At 35.7% G+C, this 22,476-nt stretch overlaps 1 protein-coding gene across 1 annotated transcript in view; it reads left to right on the top strand.

The window, feature by feature from the left end:
• Positions 1-18,918, top strand: part of KIF5B (kinesin family member 5B) — a 46,695-nt gene extending 27,777 nt beyond the window's left edge. Inside the window, exons 15-26 of the mRNA XM_047741028.1 lie at positions 1,455-1,598; positions 5,765-5,953; positions 6,947-7,064; positions 7,597-7,658; positions 7,760-7,869; positions 8,756-8,857; positions 10,083-10,143; positions 10,256-10,327; positions 10,500-10,604; positions 11,515-11,731; positions 12,257-12,406; positions 16,390-18,918. Of these exons, the coding sequence (XP_047596984.1) occupies positions 1,455-1,598; positions 5,765-5,953; positions 6,947-7,064; positions 7,597-7,658; positions 7,760-7,869; positions 8,756-8,857; positions 10,083-10,143; positions 10,256-10,327; positions 10,500-10,604; positions 11,515-11,731; positions 12,257-12,387 (1,311 nt within the window). The 3' untranslated portion in view covers positions 12,388-12,406; positions 16,390-18,918. The remainder of the gene's footprint in view (positions 1-1,454; positions 1,599-5,764; positions 5,954-6,946; positions 7,065-7,596; positions 7,659-7,759; positions 7,870-8,755; positions 8,858-10,082; positions 10,144-10,255; positions 10,328-10,499; positions 10,605-11,514; positions 11,732-12,256; positions 12,407-16,389) is intronic.
• Positions 18,919-22,476: the final 3,558 nt, after the last annotated feature.

Here is a 22,476-nt window from a genome sequence, read left to right as displayed (position 1 = left end):
CCCTTATAACTCTTACTGAGTTTGCATTATTAGCACATCTAATTACTGTTTGGAAGAACAACAGGAATTTCTTACAACTCTAAGCTGTAAGTTGGTCTTCGGTCACCAGTTTCAGTCTTTATGACAGTTCTTTCTGTGTCTCAGTTACAAAGCTGAATCTGTCAGCACTACATTGGTAGTAGAAGTTAGAAACCTTACAGTGTTCTGTATCTTTTTATATGTGTACAGCATTGGTACTCAGTTGTTAGAGAAAATACCTGGTGATTGAGTTATTAATGCACACTGCCTTATGAGACTTGAAAGGTATGCCTGGTATTTTAGATTAAACTGGGTGGACACACTACTGGTACTCAGAAACTTAGGGAAATGTCCAGAAAAAACAACAAACTGAAATAATGGCATCTTTATTAAAAGCAACTGCATTTTTTTTTCCAAGATTTTATTTATTTTTTTCACAGATAGAGATCACAAGTAGGCAGAGAGGCAGGCGGCGGGGAAGCAGGCTCCCCACTGAGTAGAGAACCCAATGCAGGCTCCATCCCAGGACCCTGGGATCATGATCTGAGCCAAAGGCAGAGGTTTTAACCCACTGAGCCACCCAGGTGCCCCAAGCAACTGCAATTTTTAATGCAACTTACTGATTTTTAATATCTGACCTGTGGTATAATGATTAGTTTTAATATGGCCAAATTGGGTTGGACTTTTCAAAATTATGGTGACTTTGTTGCTGGTAAAGCAGCTATTATTTTAAACTTAATTAAACTCAGTAATACTACTTCATTACTATCTCCTAGATAATTGCTTATGTCATAATATCAAAGAAGCAGTAATTATCAAGTGGACTTTTCCAGTGACTGTATATATAGAAAATAGATGAAACACACAAACCATCTAGAAAGTTCAGTTCTATTCTAACATTATTTTGCTCAGACTCTGTTTCCAAAGATAAGACATATACTATGGTAATAAAAGAAAATTCAATCTAATTATTTTGGAAGTTCCTCACTTCTAGGTAGAAAACATAACCCAGTCTCAAAAATTAGTGAAATGGGGTGATGCTTGGGTGGCTCGGTTGGTTGGGCAACTGCCTTCAGCTCTGGGATGGAGCCCCATGTTGGGTTCCTCCCTCTGCTTCTGCCGCTCCCCCTGCCTGTGTTCTCTTGCTCTTTCATTCTCGACTAAATAAATCTTTTTAAAAATATATAGTGAAATGGTACAGACTCTCTGTTTTCAAAGGGCATAATCTGGCTACTTTACAGAGTCTGCTAGGTCTAAAATATTTTCTAAGTTTAAACTGGAAGCTATCCCAGAACTCAGTAGGTCAGTTAGTTCAAAAAACTGAAAGTAGAAAATAATGCTTTTGTGAGTCCTGGGTGAACTGAAATACCTGTCAATATTTGAAGTAATCTTTCACTTACTAGGTTTAACTGTGCCTTTGTTTTGGGTTCTGTTAGGCAACCTTAGCAAGTATAGATGCTGAACTTCAGAAACTTAAGGAAATGACCAACCACCAGAAGAAACGAGCTGCTGAGATGATGGCATCTTTACTAAAAGACCTTGCAGAAATCGGAATTGCTGTAGGAAATAATGACGTAAAGGTAAGTATACTAACCAAATACTAAGTATGATTATCAGTAGAGAACTCATACTTCTGTTTACTACTTAGCTTTTACAAAGTTCTTTTCATACCCATTATCTCATTCAAAACAACAATGTGTAGTAGATGTAGGTATTAATTTCATTTTAAATAGGTGAGGAAAGAGGAAGAGAATATGAGATGCTCAAAAGCAGTATCATTTATTTGGATCCCTGTTTGGTTTTTTCTCTTCCATGTAAAGATTTTTCATTTAGAGCTCATGTTAATAAATTACTGGACACGAAAGTATGTAACTGGGGCAACAGTGAAGATTAGCTCAGGGAGTTAACTCATAAATGAATTGGCCTGTGGTTGCTCTTAAATGTTTGAAAAGATAAAAAAGGTGAGCACTACTAATTTTAAAGTTCTACTATGAAAAATTTCAGACATGTAACAGTAGAGAATAATACCTTGAACTTCAGAGTTACTAGTAATCAAAATGTTGCAGTACCTATATGCCTTTTATTCTTTCTTATCTTTTTTTAGGATACTAACATTAGTTATGTTAGCACTGGGCATGTGATAAGAAGAAAAGATTAGTGACCTGGTAAATTTTAAAACTTAGACCAAAAAAAGCAAACTAAAACTCTTAACTGCAAACACATGTATATAATATGAAAGATTTGTATGTTGCAGTAGGTATTTGTTTGGGCTTTTTCTTCTTGATTAAAGCTTAATTATGTAACAAAGAACCAACTTACACTAAGGTTTATTGCGACAGCCTACTAAGAATAAGATGCCCAGTTTAACAACATTTGAAAATGAAATAAAAGTTTCCAATATGGAGTACACATTCCTTCTGTTAATTGTTATTCAAAGCTGCTGTGTTTTGATGGAGACAAGGATTCATCTCCTAATACATCATTTTTTAATGTTGGCTCATGCCATTGAGACAAAAAGAAAAATGTTAAATACTGGGTGACTTACTCTTTCTTCTCTCCAAAATGTTCCCTCTGAACATTGAGGGTGAACTAATGTATAGAGCTATGTGGGACTCTTCAGGGATGGAAAAGTAAATTTACTTCATATCATTAAACACAAGACAGGTGTTCAAAAGTTGTTCTATAGATTTGTGTCTTTATTTATTTATTTTTAAGATTTTATTTCATTTGAGGGACAGAGAGAATGAGCAGAGTTCAAGGGAGAAGCAGGCTCCCCACTGAGCCAGGAGCCTGACATGGGGTTCGGTCCCAGAACCCAGAGATATGACCTCAACCAAATGCAGATGTTTAGCTTTCTGAACCACTGATGCGCCCCACAGCTTCTTTTTAGAAAAGTATTTCCATTTTATGTTCAACTAAGTCTTAATTTAAGTGAAAAAATGGTAAATAGAAAAAGAGAAGGAATTGTTTCTTTTCGGTGGCAGCGCCATTGATAAAATACAGGTTCCTTGACTCCCTGGACTGTTTTTTTCACTATACCATTATAGCATTTTGATCCAAGTCAGCCTTGCAAATAGATTCTTTAAAAAAAAAAAAAAAAGGATTCTCAGTATTTTTGTCATTTGTATATAATTCTTTTCCTCTTAACATCATCATTAAGCATTGCTTTTGCTTTATTAACTTTGTGGTTTTTACATTATGATTCACTCTTTGTGTCATATGGTTAATGGATTTTGACAGATGCAGGATACAAAACCACCATTACAGTATAGTTATACACAGAGAACAGTTTCACCTCCTTTACAAATTCCTTGTGCTTTTTGCCCTATTAACCCCTCTCCCCTGAACAACAGCCAGTGTGATCTTTTCTGGTATAGTTTTGCCTTTTTCAAAATACCATATAGTTGGAATCATACAGTATTTTTCATTTTCAACTGGCTTTTCTTAGCAACCTGCAGTTAAGTTATTTCATGGCTTGATAGCTCATTTCTTTTATCACCAGATACTCCACTGTGTGGATATACCAGTTTATCCATTCCTCTATCAAGGGCCATCTTGGTTACTTGAGGTCTTTGGCAATTACACATAAAGCTGCTATAAACATTCGTATGCAAATTTTCCTGTGGACATAACTTTTCAATTCAGTTGGGTAAAAATACCTAGGAGCATAATTGCTAGAACATATGTTAAGAGTTGGCTTTATAAGAAACCCCCAAAGTGGCTGTAGCATTTTGTATTCCTGTCAGCAGCGAATGAGCGCTCTTGTTACTTCACATGCTGACAGGTATTTGAGGTCATCAGTTTTTTGGTTTGACATGTATATGTATAGTATTATCTTATTGTTTTAATTTGCAGTGGGATTGTTTGTTTTCTTATCTTGAGTTTTAAAGAGATCTCTGTATGTTTTGGGTAGCAGTCCTTTGCAGGTAAGTGTTTTGCACATATTCCTCCCAGTCTATGGCTTATCTTTTCATTCTCTTAACAGCATCTTTTACAGAGCAGTTTTTAATTTTAATAAAGTTTAGCGTACAAATTTTTTCTTTCAGGATTGAGTTTTTGGCATTGTATCTAAAACTCACGTCCAAACCCAAGGTCACCTAGATTTTCTCCTGTTCTGGAGATTTTTGGTTTTATATCATTTACATTTAGGTCTATGATCCATTTGGAGTTTTCTTTTTTCTGTAAGGTATAAGGTCTGTCAGGCTTTGTTATTTTACGTCTGGATTGATATTTTCTCTGTGACAGCTCATTGAAAAAACTGTCCTTTGTCCACTGAATTGCCTTTGCCCCTTTGACAGATATCAAATGACTGTATTTGTGTGTGTCTGTTCCTGGGGTCTGTTCTGTTCCAATTACTATCTGTTCTTTTGCCCGTCCCACACCATCTTGATTACTCTAGCTTTATAATAAGTCTTGAAGTTGAGTAGTATCAATCCTCTCACTTTGTTCTTTAGTAGTGTTTGGCTATTCAGGTTTTTTGCCTTTCCGTTTAAACTTTAGTGTCTGTTGATAAACTTGCAGGGATTGTTATTAAGATTATGTTAAATCCGTAGATCAAGTTGGGAAGAACTGACATCTATGGACTATTTCCCATTTTGTTTAGTTCTTTATTGATTTGTCATAATGATTTTATACTTGCTATATTACATTTATGCCTAAGTATTACTTTTTTTCATTCTAATGTCTGTGCCACTGTTTTTTTAATTTCACATTCCCTTCTTCATTGCTGGTATAAGAATGACTTTCATAAGTTAATCTTGTATTCTGCAATATTAACTATAATGGCTTACTGTTTCTAGATGTTGTTTTTTTGTTTTTTTTAAAGATTTTATTTATTTATTTGACAGAGAGAGATCACAAGTAGAGAGAGAGGCAGGCGGAGAGAGAGGAGGGAGCAGGCTCCCTGCTGAGCAGAGAGCCCGATGAGGGACTCGATCCCAGGACCCTGAGATCATGACCTGAGCCGAAGGCAGCGGCTTAACCCACTGAGCCATCCAGGCGCCCCTAGATGTTGTTTTTTAAACAATCCTATCCTCTACAAACAAAGGCAGTCTTATTTCTTCTCAAGCTCCACTTAATTTTGACATTGAATACTGTACTGGAATTTTTAATGAAACCCATGAAACTTAGGGAATATACAGTCACCACGGTTCTTTTTTTTTTTTTTTTAAAGATTTTTATTTATTTATTTGATAGACAGAGATTACAAGTAGTCAGAGAGGCAGGCAGAGAGAGCGGGGGAAGCAGGCTCCCCGCTGAGCAGAGAGCCCGATGTGGGGCTCGATCCCGGGACCCTGAGACCATGACCTGAGCCGAAGGCAGAGGCTTTAATCCACTGAGCCACCGAGGCGCCCCACCACGGTTCTTCTTTATTGAACTTAAAAGTCATCCTGTCTCTGCCCCTAAACATCATTACTAAGTTTTATACTGGGCTTACATATGATTATCAGTGAAGAGGAAATCTAAAAATTGAAAGAGGCAGTGTCTTCAGTTTGTTTTTAGGTTGCATTTGTTGTTTTCCCTTGTAAGCATGTATTAACATTAAGTTTTAGAAAACAGGGAAGGTAAAAATTAAAGCTAAGTTTACTTGCCCTTTATTAAGAACACTGTTTAATGAAAGAAAAACTCCATACTTTTTATGAATATTGGGTAATACTTATTTTGTTAAAAGATTTTAGAGTCTAATTAGGTAACCACAAACTGGACATTTTTGGTTTTAATTTTTTATTTTATTTTTTTCTTACAGCAGCCTGAAGGAACTGGCATGATAGATGAAGAGTTCACTGTTGCAAGGCTCTACATTAGCAAAATGAAGTCAGAAGTAAAAACAATGGTAAAACGCTGCAAACAGTTAGAAAGCACACAAACTGAGAGCAACAAAAAAATGGAAGAAAATGAAAAGGAATTAGCAGCATGCCAGCTTCGTATCTCTCAAGTATGTATAACAGAACAAAGTTTCTTCACTTTGAACAGCCATGTATACATTTTATTGATTATAAAAATTTTAATGGGTGTCTGGGTGGCTCAGTGGGTTAAGCCTCTGCCTTCAGCTCAGGTCATGGTCTCAGGGTTCTGGGATTAAGTCCTGCATCGGGCTCTCTGCTCGGCAGGGAGCCTGCTTCCTCCTCTCTCTCTTTCTGCCTGCCTCTTCTGCCTACTTGTGATCTCTCTCTGTCAAATAAATAAAATCTTAAAAAAAAAAAATTTTAAGGAAAATGACCTTCTGTGGGTTATTTTGGGTAACAGTATAAAGGTCAATTAGTTCTTCCTACGTTCACTGCAGTTTATGAGTGAATTTAACTAGGTTATATTTAGTGACATGTATATGGTATATATAGAAATTTGCTAGAAAATGTGACTGATTTGGCTTTTGAAAAATCTAGAATTCTGGGGTAGACAACTGTAGAACCAGTTTTCTGGCTTTGGCAACTGAATGGTTGAGGCCATTCACCAAGATAGGAGTTGTAGAAGTAGGGAAAAAGAGTAATGTTAGGGGCACCTGGGTGGCTCAGTAAGTAAAGCCTCTGCCTTCGGCTCAGGTCATGATCCCAGGTTCCTGGGATCAAGCCCCGCATCAGGCTCTCTGCTCAGCGGGGAGCCTGCTTCCTGCTCTCTCTCTCTGCCTGCCTCTCCGCCTACTGTGATCTCTGTCTGTCAAATAAATAAATAAAATCTTAAAAAAAAAAAAAAAGAGTAATGTTAGACAGAGATACTAGTAAGGATATCACGTATTTCTGCCTTCAGTACCATAGTTTGCAAGTGTTGTAAGCTATACAGGGGACCATTTCCTTAATTAAATTATCATTGTAATATTACATGTTTAGATATGCAGAGAAAACCTGCTAACTTTCAGATTGTCCCTAAGAACAAAATGTGTGCATGAGATTTTATTTTTTGGCACTTCATATCAGTATATTTTTCCCAAAAGCATGAAGCCAAAATCAAATCATTGACTGAATACCTTCAAAATGTGGAGCAAAAGAAAAGGCAGCTAGAAGAATCAGTTGATTCCCTCAGTGAAGAACTAGTCCAGCTTCGAGCACAAGGTATTAACTTTTGATTTTTTTTATGAGTTCTACATATATTAATTCTTTCTTTAGTATAATTGTAGTAAATTACATTTACACTGAAAATAGTGGGCATATGGATAACTTAGAACAGAAATAATATATTTTAAAATGGTTTTGAGACCTATTTTTAAAATTGTTTTTGAATATGCAAGTGGCCAATCTAGGAATTTCCAACAAAGTTATGTGGGGTGTGTGTGGCGGGGGGTGGGGGCAGTGTATAAATCTTAACATAGGGGGATAGAGAAAGCTTCTTAGCCCCTACCATGCCCTAACCCATCTGTTCCAGGATTAGGCAAAGAAAATAAACTATAATATCAATATAAAGGATATAACTATATTATTAGTAAATATGTTCTGAGGCTGGAGAGCAAGATTTACTATGTAGCATTTAGATAATTTAAAGTCAAGTACTGCCAAGCAACAGATCCTTCATAAAACCTTTGGCTCCTTGGTTTATAGGAAGAACTTTAAGGCTTATATCTTCCCTATTTTCTCTCTATCCAAACAGAGAAAGTACATGAGATGGAAAAGGAGCACTTAAATAAGGTTCAGACTGCAAATGAAGTTAAGGCAAGTTTGCTGTAATGTTGGATTCTAATGACTTTAATCCATTGTTCTTATTCTTAATCTTGATTAATCTGATTTAAATCCCTTTCTCCCAATAACTTCAGCAAGCAGTTGAACAGCAGATCCAAAGCCACAGAGAAACTCATCAAAAACAGATTAGTAGTTTGAGAGATGAAGTTGAGGCAAAAGAAAAACTCATCACTGATCTTCAAGAGTAAGTATACTTTTCTTCCCTCTGAGATACTAGAAGCTAACTCAGAAAGATTGACTGTTTAGCAAGAGGAAATAATATCTTTTCAGAAGTCTCCATTTTTCATTGAAAATTTTTATTTTGCCTTGCGCATAGAGAATCTTTTTAGTTAAGAGCATAACTAAGTTCCAGGTGAAATTTTTAAAAATTGGGTACCTGGGTGGCTCAGTTTGACTCAGGTCATGATCTCAGGGTTGTGGGATTGAGCCCCATGTTAAGGCTCCCTGCTCAGTGGGGAGTCTGTTTCTCCCTCTCATTCTCCCTCTCTCAAATAAATAAAATCCTTAGAAAAAAGGATTTTAAAGATTAACTTCCTTTTTAAAAATTCCCTAACAGAGAAAAACTTTTGGAAATGTGGGTTTTAGAAGGTTGGGTTTTTTTTTTTTTTAAGTTTTTACTTTATTTTAATTCAAGAACTTAAAAAGAATAATAATTGTATTCTTGGTTTTTCATTTTCTCTGTTTCCATAGCTGTATGTATACATAGCTTAGAATTTATAAAAATTGGAGGTCTGCAACTAAATCATGAGTTGAGTAGGAACCAGAAGAGAGTAAGAAAAAATGATGACAAATTTTGATATGTGGGTCTTAATGTTAATGCCTTAATGATAAATACAGAATGAGATTCATGGCTTCAGACCAAAATATGAGAAATATTTCATGACTGAAAATAGCCAGGTCCTCTTCCTTTCCCTGTGGGGAAGGTGGTCTTGAGTATAACAGGTGGTCTTGAGTATTTCAGTAGCGAAATGATGGAATTTAAGAATTTGAAAGAATTTCAATGATGCCATTCAGAAAATTGATACTGTTTTTTTGATACGATACTGTGTTACGTTTTTTTCTTTTGTCAGCCAAAACCAGAAAATGATGTTAGAGCAGGAACGTCTAAGAGTAGAGCATGAGAAGTTGAAAGCTACAGATCAGGAAAAGAGCAGAAAACTACATGAACTTACGTGAGTAAATGTTTTCATTCAAATTTAAAAACTAACAAGTGGGAGCATGTGATTGGTTCAGTTAGTTAAGTGTCTGCCTTCATCTTAGGTCGTGACTGTGCTTGAGCCCTCTGTCAGGCTCCCTCTGCTCAGCCAGGAGTCCGCTACTTGCTCTCACATGTTTTCTCTCTCTCCTCTCACTGTCTCTCTCAAATAAGTAAATAAATCTTAAAAAAAAAAAAATCAAAAGTAAAAGGCATTGCTCTTGGATGTACCCAGTGGACGCATTTTTAAGTTTTTATCGGCTAAAGGATATTTTTCTTAAACCTTCTGAGTTTTAATATATACCTTAAAATTTGCAAGGTCCTATATTCTTCACTGAAGGCAGGTTCAGACTTCTGTCAGGATTTCATTATAAAAATATACCTTAAATATCATTAAGTCATTTAGAAGATTTCAGGATCTGCCACAAAAGCCTTCTGTGAAATTTAAAAAGAAGTGTTCCTCCTTTACTTTACCTGGTGTACTGAGAGTATACTCAGTACTCAGTTTTCTAGAATCTCAGCATGTAGAAAACTCATGACTATAACTCCTCACTTCTTGAATTTATGACAGATGATTTACAAATGGAACTGTTCTTATTAGTACGGTCACATTTCAGGACCAACTTTCAGAGTTGGTGTTACACAAACTGCCGAATCGCAACCATAGTTCTGTTTAGAATAACTTTAATATGAAATACATAAAATGTTTTAGTCTTCAATAGTTTATAATTCCCAGTTTAAGCAGAATTACTTTGGATAAATAGTAGTGTGTTCTATGTGGTATATTCTAAAGATTTTTTATTTTTTATTTTTTTATTTATTCATCTGACAGACAGAGATCACAAGTAGGCAGAGAGGTAGGCAGAGAGAGAGGAGGAAGCAGGCTCCCCACCGAGCAGAGAGCCCAATGCGGGGCTCGATCCCAGGACCCCGGGATCATGACCTGAGCCGAAGGCAGCGGCCTTAACCCACTGAGCCACTCAGGCGTCCCCTATGTGGTATATTCTAAAATATAAGAACCATTCCTTCCTAATTCTTTGAATTCTGCTACATTTTATTTGATCTCTACACGCTATAGTAGTAGTTTTTTTTTCTAATAAACTATAGATTTAGAAGGAGATTGTAAGGCATGTAAAATTTATTTGAAAATAAAACTAACTTCATGGAATCAGAGTTGAAAATATGTATATTCTGCTGTTTAGAGTCATGCAAGATAGACGAGAACAAGCAAGACAAGATTTGAAGGGTTTGGAAGAGACAGTGGTAAGAAAAGCTTGAAAATAAATAAGATGGTGGGATGTTTAATGGGTTTCCCCTTGGTTATACTAAATATTTAAAGACCAAATTCCAAAAACATTGCTGTTCTTAATTCAAGGCAAAAGAACTTCAGACTTTACACAACCTGCGAAAACTCTTTGTTCAGGACCTCGCCACCAGAGTTAAAAAGGTAATAAGATAATACTGAGGTGGGTATTTATATAAATGGTGCTTACTATGTCTAATTATTTATATCTGTAAGTGAGGTAATTTTACGTTGTCATAACAATTTTTGTATAGTTAAGGTTAGAACTTTTTAACTTCTAATGTTTTCATAGTATTCATTGACCTTCTTTTCTTAGAGTGCCGAGATCGATTCTGATGACACTGGAGGCAGTGCTGCTCAAAAGCAAAAGATCTCCTTTCTTGAAAATAACCTTGAACAACTCACTAAAGTGCACAAACAGGTAACAAAGAATCTATTTTATAGGTAACTGCAAAATTATAAGAAAAAAATTGAGGAATGGCAAGTGTTTGAGTATTTCTGAGGTCTAAGGAATTTTCATGCCCTGAGCTGCTCTTGCTTTATTTAGCAATTATATAAATAAATCACTAGCAATTTTTAGGGATGTTAATGTTTTTAACAACCCTATTATCAAGAGGCCAATGAAAATGGGTATTTATTTTCTAGTATTTCAGGCATGTCAGTTTTTCGCACTTATTCATGATAATTTTTTTTTATTCATGATAATTTTTAAATCTTTAGTAGATAGGACTTTGCAGTTAAAATATAGTATTTTTTTGTCTGTCATTTAATGCCCCAGAGTGTGAACTATATGAAATAATGAGAAAGTTCATTTTTTTAAAAAGTTGTACTTATTGTGTGGGTCTTTGTTTTTGTTGTTTTGCTTTTTTGTGGCTTTATATGTGATTTAATTATTTTTAAGGTTTCTTAGCATATGGAATTGCACATCTTTGTTCATATAGGTGTGATGTTTGTACCTAGAGTAAAGGGAATTTTAGCCGTTTTGCTTTCCACACTTATTTTAACACTTAAAATGGTATTTACTAGATTAGTACCTTATTGAAGAGACCTAACACTGTTACACCTTATTGTTATTGCTTAGTGAGGAGACAGAATAATTTCCCCTTGCCCCCCCCAAAGTTGAGTGAAATTGTATCTGTGAGAAATACATATATAGATGATATGCATGGATGTATGTATTCTTTGTGTGTTGCTGCCCAAGTTAACTAAATGGAAAATGTTAATATAAAATGTAGTTTTACTTTTTTTCTAAAGATAAATTATGAAATGTTTGTATTTTTTCAAATCATCTTGTTAAAGCTAAACTGCTTATTTTCTTTATGTACTTGTAGTTGGTACGTGATAATGCAGATCTTCGCTGTGAACTTCCTAAGTTGGAAAAGCGACTTAGAGCTACAGCCGAAAGAGTGAAAGCTTTGGAGTCAGCACTGAAAGAAGCCAAAGAAAATGCATCTCGTGATCGCAAACGCTATCAGCAAGAAGTAGATCGTATAAAGGAAGCAGTCAGGTCAAAGAATATGGCCAGAAGAGGACATTCTGCACAAATTGGTTAGTAAAACACATTAAAACCTTTTAAACTTTGCGTGGTTTGAATGTTTTTATTTACTTGAAAACATAATCTGATTGATTGATTATATGTTGTCATGGAGGTATTTGTATTTCTAATTTACCAAAGAGTGGCATTGTTGGGCATGAAGAGCAGATTGAGGGATAGCTACATTCACAGGACAAGAAAATAAATAAGAATTAGATAGGCATGCAAGAGTGGTCAGAAGAAGTGAAACTATATAGAGAGCATTCCTAAAGCAAAGAGAGACTTGCAAGAAAATAAGTTGTCAGTAATAATATTACATACTTTAGAGTAATCATTCATACAAGAATAAGGTTTTTAAGAGGCTGGGGATTATATAGGTCCTGGTGTAAAGGTTATAACCAAAAAGAAAATTTTCTGAGAAACAGAATGGCAAAGAAAAACCACATTTGGGAATTGTGAATGAAAAGAAGAGACCTAAACTGTCACTACAGTCATGTGTTAAGATTTATTCTAAAGTCAGTTCTTCTTTTTCATATTAGCTAAGCCTATTCGTCCCGGGCAACATCCAGCAGCTTCTCCAACTCATCCAAGTGCAATTCGTGGAGGAGGTGCATTTGTTCAGAACAGCCAGCCAGTAGCAGTTCGAGGTGGAGGAGGCAAACAAGTGTAATCTTTACACATTACTACAGGTGTGTGGTTTAAATATGGCTTTTAAAGTATAGCTCTAAATGGAAATATTCAGCCATTCATTATTAAATACTACTTTTTTTGGATTTTCATATTAGTTGTTTTTTTTTTCTAATGTGTAAGATACTAAGATACTGGATTGTTTTTAAAAGCTCTTATATTCTGTCTAATGGATATACCATGGTTTATAACTATTCCTTTTTTTTTTTTTTTTTTTTAAAGATTTTACTTATTTATTTGACAGAGAGAGATCATAAGTAGGCAGAGAGGCAGGCAGAGAGAGAGAGGAGGAAGCAGGCTCCTTGCCAAGCAGAGAGCCCGATGTGGGGGCTCGATCCCAGGACCCTGAGATCATGACCTGAGCCGAATGCAGAGGCTTAACCCACTGAGCCACCCAGGTGCCCCTAACTATTCCCTTTTATTGGACATTTAATTAAGTTGATTTTTTCTATATTATCAAATGTCTCACATTTCAAATTTCATATATGGAAATTTCTATTTGGAAAATTTCAAGTGTGAAATACCTTTTTGTGTCCCCTCACCTTTTAAATTATTTTCAGAAGATTCCCAGAAGTGGAATTACAAGAAAGTGTGAACATTTTTTTTTTAAAGATTTTATTTATTTGACAGCAAGAGAGATCCCAAGTAGACAGACAGGCAGGCAGAGAGAGAGGGAGAAGCAGGCTCCCTGCTGAGCAGAGAGCCCAATGGAGGGCTTGATCCCAGGACCCTGAGATATCAAGACCTGAGCTGAAGGCAGAGGCTTAACCCACTGAGCCACCCAGGCATCCCAAGAAAGTGTGAACCTTTTTAGGCTCTCGATACATTTTAATACATGGCTCGCCAGAAAGATTAGGTCAAATTGCATCTTAGCCAAGGATACTGTCCATTTTGTTGCATCTTCGCCAGCGTGGAATATTAATAGTTTTTTTTAAGATTTTATTTATTTATTTAAGAGAGAAACGGGAGAGGGAGAGAGAGCGGCACACACATGAGTGGTGGGAAGGGGCAGAAGGAGAGGGAGAAGCAGACTCCCGCTGAGCAAGGAGCCCGATGTGGGGCTCAGTCCCAAACCATGGGATCATGACTGGAACCGAAGGAGGCAGATGCTTAACCAACAGAGCCACCTAGGTGCCCCAGAATATTAATAGTTTTTAAGCTTCTGTTTTAATAGTCCAAAATAAACATCTTATTGATGTATTAAGAACTTGGATTGTTTCGGGGGTGCCTGGGTGGTTCAGTGCGTTAAGCCTCTGCCTTTGGCTCAGGTCACCATCTCAGGGTCCTCTGCTCAGCAGGGAGCCTGCTTCCCCGCTCTTTCTGCCTGCCTCTCTGCCTATTTGTGATCTCTGTCTGTCAAATAAAATCTTAAAAAAAAAAAAAAGAATTTGGATTTTTTTAATATATTTATTGGTTCGTTTATATTTTCTTTTTTTTTTTTTAAAGTTACTTCTTTGTCCTTTCCATTTATCTGTTGCAAATGATTTTCCTAACAGATTTGTCTTAATCTGTTTCTGATCACATGAGTGATTGTTCCTTGTAGGAGGATAAAGACTTACCGCAAAGTAGGATATATATATATATATATATCATCCAGAGATACTGTCCAATACATTGTATCTTTCTGGTGCTTTCTTTGCATATTAGAATATTTAAATTAATTTTAAGGGACACCTGGGTGCCTTGGGTGGGGAGTCTGCTTCTCCCTCTCCCTCTGCCTGCTGCTCCCCCTGCTTGTGCTCTCTCTTTCACAAATAAATAAGATCTTTTAAAAATTAATTTTAAACTGTTGATGAATGTTTCTTTGTAGCCTGCTCTTTTAATTTTTATTTATTTTTTTAAGGATTTTATTTATTTGACAGAGAGATACACAATGAGAAAGGGAACACAAGCAGAGGGAGTGGGAGAGGGAAAAGCAGGCTCCTCACTGAGCAGGGAGCCTGATGTGGGGCTCGATCCAGGACCCTGGGATCATGACCTGAGCTGAAGGCAGACGCTTAACGACTGAGCCACCCAGACGCCCTTGTAACCTGCTTTTTTAACTTAGTAATATGTTCTGAACATTTTCTTGTACAACACAACTAGGTAGTAAGCTGCTAGGATTCCATCATATAGCAGAAACTCCAATTTTTTGTTGTTTAGAAAAGTCACAGTTTGAATCCCAACTTTCCTATTTTTATGAACTTCAGCATATTACTTTTTATAGTATTTAATTTCTTTCTTATTTTTTTTTACTCCTTTAAATTTCTTAAGCATGAAAATAAATTATGTATTTATGGTCTAAAACTAATGTACCTATAAAACAACATTTTTTCCATAACCACAATAACATTTCATGCAACAAAATATTTTTAATATTATCTAATGCCAGTCCATATTCAGATTTCTCTAATTATTTTTCCCCCCTAAGTCCTTTATAGCTGGTTTATCTAAACCATGGTATAATCCATGACCACTGTTTACATTCAGTTAGACCTCTGAAGTCTCTTTTAATCTAGAAAAATCCCCCCTTTTTAATGACATTGGTTTACTGAGGAGACTAGGCCAGTTATCTTGAGCATATGCCTCCTCTGGGTGTGTTTCTATGTGTGATAGCCTTATTTCTCTATTCCCTATATAATGAAAGCATTTACGAGGTAGGACAGAAGCATCTTTAACAAGACTACCAAATAAAGTAGTATGTGTTTAATATTATGTCACATCCGTAGACATACAGTAGATTGCTTTCCTGCCAATTAGAGACAGCCTCTGTTTTTCCGTTTGGAGTAATGACTTGCTGAGCCCCTTTGTTAGTGAAATGTAAGTCATTTTTGAGAATTATGCAAGTTAAAATGTTGTTACCTAGTACAGAGCAGCTGTTCAGTAATAGGCAGGCTGCCTTTTCTGAAGTGTAGGTGGGCAAAGGGATTTTCACAGCATAAATAGAGATACAGATAAAAGTTTATTCCTTTTGGATATTGTCCTCACATTAGAATTCACAGGTAAACTTTGAACTCCTATCTTACTTGCAGAGAGGATAGACCAGGGCCTTTGTTACATATAACTTAAGTTTTAGCTAGAAAGTAGAATGCTGATCCCAGTGTAATGACAGCAGTTTAGCACATGAGGGAGATAGCTAACCTAGCCAGACTAGGTTTTGAAGACTTGAAGTAGTAATGATAGAAGTATAGTTGATTACAGGATTGTTTCATTGCTGGTCCAAAAGGATAGTGGTTTTTATTTTTTAAAGCCTTGGATCATTCAGTCTTAAACCATGATTGTGGAGTATATGAGCTTCATAAGTGATAAATTGTTGAAAAGTTGAATAATATGTAGAGAAATTTTAAAATTATTTTTACTTATTAAGGAAAACATTTCAAAATAATGGGTTTATTTCTGGGGAAGACAACAGTGTGTTAATAATACCGATTCTGTTGGAACCCAGTTTTACATGTCTGGTTGTCTTTCTTGCATAATACTGTCAACAAGTTGAGTTTTCCTAAACACACAGGTAAATAGGTGGCTTAATAACAGAATGCCTCCAGGTGACAACAGCTGGAATTGTTTATTTCACTTGCTTCTTTTCCTACTCTATCTTGTTTTTACCTATCCCTCTCTCCGACCCACACTTCTTGTTGGTTTTTTTTTTTACAGCTACCATGAATATAACATCATGGTCTTTGGCTTAAGAATGTCACTGACACTGTCCACTGACTTCCATTTTATTAACCATCTTTTTTTTTTTTTTTTAATGTAATTCCTACATATGCTCACTCATAACTCTCTTGGGGAGATAAAAACAAAGAGCTTCTTCGAAGCAGAAGCTAAATAAAAAGAAAAGCGATCAAATCATTTAATTATTGCCATCTTTTTAATTGGGGGCAAGTGGTCTAAGCTATTGGCTAAATGTTTTTAAATATATTGGTATGTTTTATTTACTTGTTTCATTCTTTTCATGATTATTTTAAACTAATTTATATAAATAATTTTTTGCATCTATTTTCAGGTGTTGAAAATAATTGAAGAATGAAGAGGACATAATATCAAGCAGAGTCATTCAGTGACTATAACCTCTACCCCCTGGGAATTGTAGAATTATAACCCTTTTTTAATGTATAAATTATACCTGGCCTGTACAGCCATTTCCTACCCACTCTTCTTGTAAACTCTGCTGCTTCCCAACACAACTAGAGTGCAATTTTGGCGTCTTAGGAGGGGAAAAGATGACAGTTTACAACTGTGGTTCTATTTATTACACAGTTTGTCTTTTGTGTCTTAAATTTAGTCTTCACTGTGCCAAGCTAATTGTACCATATAGGATTGTGCTTTTTGTACTTGTTTATTGTTTGTTTGTTTGTTTGTTTGTGTTTGTTTTTTAATCTCAGTTTAAGTTACCTAGCTGCTACTGCTTCTTACTTTTCTTAATAAAATGTCTTCCTTACTTTAGGGAAAATGGAACATTTAGATTAAATGTCTTTAATTTCACCACCTAAAACACTACATGCCCACAAAATATATCATAAGGTCAGTACTGTACTTTAAAATCCCTTGAAATGATTTCAGAGTTAAAATTATTTGTACTGTGTCTGAAGTTTGCTTCTGAAAACTACTGTTTGAGCACTGAAACCTTAAAACTGCCTAACAAGGCATTTGAGACTGAGCACGGCTAATTGTCTTCATGAAATGCCTGTTGCTGAATTATCTTGAACAGAAATATTTTATAATATCAAAAGCAAATCTCCATTTAAGAAAGAGGATTTGGAGAAGGAATTCTATTTCTCTTCCCAGTTCTATAATCAACATGGCGTGATGGAATGAAAACACTGTTTCATTCTGGTGAGCCTGTTAATTAATATAAGAATTAGACAGATACTGATTTGTCATCTTCATATAGTGAAATTAAGTAAGATACTACAGGATTAAACAGCATTTATATTCTTAACTACTGTATTGGTTGATCTAAATTTATAGCCAATGGAAATTGAGAAAAATTGTGGAGAACTTAATGGTGAGCTTATAAATCTATAGGTGAATTTTGGTCTGAAATCCCTGAGGTATTTTTAACCTGCTACATTAAGTCATATACTATAATTTATTTCTTATTTAGTTAGTCTAGACATAGCAAAGTGCAAGTCACTAATAATCCTCAAAGAAATTTTGTTGGCTATAGCCCATAGTTTGGTAATTTGTACTAAGTGTATCCGTTTTTGCCACTTCTTCCTCAGCTTATCAAACGACGTGAAAAATTTATTTTCAGATGTTCAAAATGTAGTAGGGAGGGAGATTTAAATATTTGCCTCATCTGTGTGTGGGGTGACTATACCTATATTAGCAGAAATTTGCAGATAATGATGATTTTAAGGTGATTCAGTCAATAGAGAAAGTTGGAAAATTCTGTGTTAGGATCTGGCTGGCAGAATTAACTTTTTGAAAAAGTTTTATACACAGATATTTGTATTAAATTTGGAGCCATAGTCAGAAGACTCAGATCATAATTGGCTTATTTTTCTATTTAACTATTGTAATTTCCACTTTTATAATAGTTTTGATTTAAAAGATAAATTTATTTATTTATTTTTTTAACAGTCAAAAGTCCTTGCTGTTGTAGTCTGCAACCTTCAAAATGATGGTGTTGCTTTTCAGATTGGTCAAAAGAAACACTCCAGAAATTGAGATGAAAACTTGGTGTGCAGCAAGATTGAAGTAATACAGTTAACTTAAAAAAAAAAAAAAAAAAAAGAAGTGGTATAGCCTATTTATGGTGATAGTTTTCTAAATGGAGAACTGTTGGGCTGCATTTACATAGACATTTGTATTTTGTTTCAAAAGAAAGCTTGCTTCTTTGGCAGTATTCTTAAATGAAGCAGAATTTTTTTTCTCTTTTATCTGAACATTATGGCAGTTTCATTCTTGTAAGATGTATCACGGGTATTGGTGCTGTGTAACAAACAATTGTAATTAGCATGTGGTTCAGAATTCACAATGTTAGGGTTTTTTAAAATATTGAAATGGTTCTTTTCTATTTATAATTTCAGACTTTCACAAAGTGTACAAAGAATTTCATAAATTAGTTTTCAGTGAACTGCTCTTTTTGCTATGGTAGGTCATTAAACACAACATTTACTCTTATAAAATTTCTGATCATCTAGAACATTGACACTTGTTTCAATTTGCGGTGTCTTTTTTTTTTTTTTTTTTTTTTTTGACTGACTATTAACGTTCCTCTGAATGGTATTGATAAATGGTTCAGAAGAGAAACTCAATGAAATAAAAGTAGTATTTATTCATGGTGATCAATTAAATTATTTGTCTAATTTAAGCATGTTACTGTTCATAACTTTCAATTTGATATAAGGTGACAGAAAAGAATCTGAATATACCTGTGGAATATGTTGGTTTATTTTCAGTGCTTGAAGATACACTCAAAAGATAATTGGTTTGGGAAGACGCCATATAATCTTTAAGTTTTAAGTTAACCTGCATGCTGTAAATGTGTTTTATGTTTAAATAAAGAGGAAAAATTTTTTGAAATGTAGTAACTTTCTTAAAACTTACTTAGTGAAGTGTTAGGTTGATTTCATATGACTGAGTGGCCTTTGTCTTGCAGGTGGTGACTAAAATGTTATATTCGTTTATATTTTGTTTCCTAATGTATTGCATACTCTTTGGACACTGGGTATTAAGTATGTAGGCTAAAAAATTAAGAACCAGAAATGAATCCACAATCTCACCTGTTACTTTAGTGTAGCCTTCCTGCATGGTTCTGTTCATCTGAGCCCGATTGTTTTATTAACCTGTATAAGAAGTGTTTGTTTTTCAATACTTACTCAGTGGTCCTTAATGGTCATTCAGGCCTAGCTGGAGAAAACTAAAGAAAGACTATTCAGGAATTCTAGTGGTGATTTGGCTTTTTGTTGGGGGTGGGGGTGAGGGATAATAATCTTATTCTTTGTTATAGAAATGTTTAATCACATATAAAAGCATGTAGTAAATGATGAAGATCCAAGTACCTATCACTCCATTTCAATAGTTAATTGGCTCGTGGGTAATCTTGTTCCATCCATAACCACACTTGTGTGTCCCCTCCCCCCTATTATTTGACGCAATCCCAGATGTCATATGCATTTATTCGTAAGTATTTCAGCATATATATTAAAATACATACTCTTTATTTTTTTTTAAAGATTTTATTTATTTATTTGACAGAGAGAAATCACAAGTAAGCAGAGAGGCAGGCAGAGAGAGAGGAGGAAGCAGGCTCCCTGCTGAGCAGAAAGCCCGATGTGGGGCTCGAACCCAGGACCTGGGATCATGACCTGAGCCGAAGGCAGCGGCTTAACCCACTGAGCCACCCAGGCGCCCCTTAAAATACATACTCTTTAAAACACAAAAAAATTTCCTAAACAAAATTTCAATGTTTATAAACTCTTTGAATCAAGACCCAATTATAATCCATATACTAGTGTCCCCTCCATTTCTCTTTCTCATTTTTTCCCCCTTGTAATTAGTTTATGAGGAAAACGGGTTATTTGTCCTGTAGAAATTCCCATATTTTGCTGATTGCATTCCTTTGATACTAACGCTTCCGTCCTTTGTATTTCCTTGGAAAGTAAATTTATCCTGGATCTAGAGACTTCATATTCAGGTTGTTGTTTTTGTTGGTGTAGGGAGCAGCATTATTTCATAGGTGGTAGTATTCCATCAGGTGGCACATAATGTCTAGTCTCTTGCTGGATTATTAACTGCCATTGATGATCAATCCCTTTATCAATTTATTAGGGGTTACAGAATGGCAGTATTCTAATTTGATAATTTGTTAGCTGTCATAGAGAACTTTGCCTTCATCTACTATTTGGTTAACCAGTGGTATAGTTTGTATAGGAAAAACGAGGTAAATGATTGATTCTTTTCCTTTACTTGAAAGTTTCAGGATTATCATTTCATTATCATCTGATAGTGGTGACCAGTTGTGCCTTTTTTCCTTGTTTTTTGTATGTTCTTTGGTTATTATCTTTTAAGAGTGCTCTATGAGCCTCAAGTCATTTTTCCCTTTCATGGAGAGATTTAAATGGAAACAGATTCTTAATAAGGTTTATCTCCCACACTGGGTGCTAATGCAGTCTATCTTATCAGGGCCTCAGTGTGCTAGCCACTTCTGTCTCATCCAGTTCAATAAGCTTAACAGTGTCGATGTGATGTTCTGTGGAATGACCGATACTCATATTGCTTCAAACTTAGAATAGAGGGTAGGAGAGTTAACACGGGCCTGGAGCAAAATTGTACATGTATGTTGTCTGCTACATGTGAATGTAAACTGCTTTTGGTCCTCTTGTAATCTGAAAGGAGCACATTGTGTACTGATTTGGCTGGTAGGTGTGGGAAGGGAGGGCACAGCAGATTCAGAGGCTTCTGTTTGGTTTCTGGCATAGCCAGTGTCCTGCAGGCCAAAGTTGCATGTGGGGAATCCTGCCGCTTATGGAGTATGTCAGTTCTAGTTACACTTGCAGAAACAGGGAAATGACTGAAGGGTCAAGTCTGCAGAGCGTATGCATTTTTTTTTAAGCTATTCTATACATTACTCTTCCTCTTGGTAAGTGTACTCTTTAATTCCCATCACCCCTCATTAACCTCCCCTCTGGTAACCATCAATTTGTTCTCTGTAGTTAAGTCTGTTACTTGGTTTGTCCACTCTAATATTTCCTTGTTTCATTAGTTTTCTTAAGTTCCACATATGAGTGAAATTGTATTTGTCTTTCTCTGACTGACTGATTTTGTTTAGCATTATACTCTCTAGGTCCATCCATGTTGCAAATGGCATTTCATTCCTTTTTTATGGATTGGTAATACTCTTACATACGTACACACACAAACAGTATCTTCTTTATCCATTCATCTGTCATTGGACACAGGCTGTTTCCATTCTTTGGCCATTGTAAATAGTGCTGCAATACATAATAGGGGAGCATGTAGCCCTTTGATTTTTTTTTTTTTTTTTTTTTTTGTAATTTGGGGATAAAAACCAATAGTACAGTTACTGGATGATAGCACAGTACTATTTTTAACATTTTGAGGAACCTCCATACTGTGTTCTACCATGGCTGCACCAATCTGCATTCCTACCTACAGTGCAAGAGCATTCCCTTTTCTCCACATCCTTACCAATACCTGTTTTCTTCTGTCTTTGAATTTAGCCATTCTGATCGTTGTGAGGTGATCCCTCATTGTGCTTTTGATTTGTATTTCCCTGATGATGAGGGATTTGAGCATCTTTTCATGGGTCTGTTGGCCATTTGGATGTCGTTTTTAGAGAAATGTCTTCTGTGTGTTTTTAAGTTGGATTATTTAAGTGTTATGTAGGGTTGTTTTTTGTTTTGTTTTTTTTCAAGATTTATTTTTAGAGAGAACAAGCAAGTGGGAGGAAAGGGGCAGAGGGAAAGAATCTCAAGCAGACTCTCCACTGAGCACGGAGCCCAGTGCAGTGTGCGATCTCAAGATCCTGATCTGACATGAGCCAAAATCAAGAGTCAGACACTTAACTAACTGAGCCAGCCAGGTGCCCTGTATCGATTCTTTATATATTATGGATGCTAACCCTTTATCAGATATATAATTAGCAAATACCTTCTCCCATTCAGTGAACTTTTAGTTTTGTTGACTGTTTGTTTTCCTGTGCAGAAGCTTATTTTGATGTAGTGCTAAAAAGGTTTTTATTTCCCTTGCTTAGGAAGGGAGACTTAACTCCCTTGGGAGGCTTGACTAGAAAGATGTTGTTATGGCCAATGTCAAATTATTGACTGTGCTCTCTTCTAGGATTTTTATGGTTTCATGTCTCACATTGAGGCCCTTAATCCATTTTTTTATTAACATATAATGTATTATTTGTTTCAGGGGTACAGGTCTGTGAATCATCAGTCCTCCACAATTCACAGCACTCACCATAGCACATACCCTCTCCATTGTCCATCACCCAGCTGCCTTATCCTTCCCACCTGCCTCCTCTCCAGCAACCCTCAGTTTGTTTCCTGAGATTAAGAGTCTCTAATGGTTTGTCTCCCTCCCTGGTCCCATCTTGTTTCATTTTTCCCTCCCTTCC

The sequence above is a fragment of the Lutra lutra genome, chromosome 8 (genome assembly GCF_902655055.1).
Source record: "Lutra lutra chromosome 8, mLutLut1.2, whole genome shotgun sequence".
NCBI lineage: Eukaryota > Metazoa > Chordata > Mammalia > Carnivora > Mustelidae > Lutra > Lutra lutra.
Note: the sequence above shows the minus strand (reverse complement) of the source record. Positions and strands in the feature narration are given on the sequence as shown.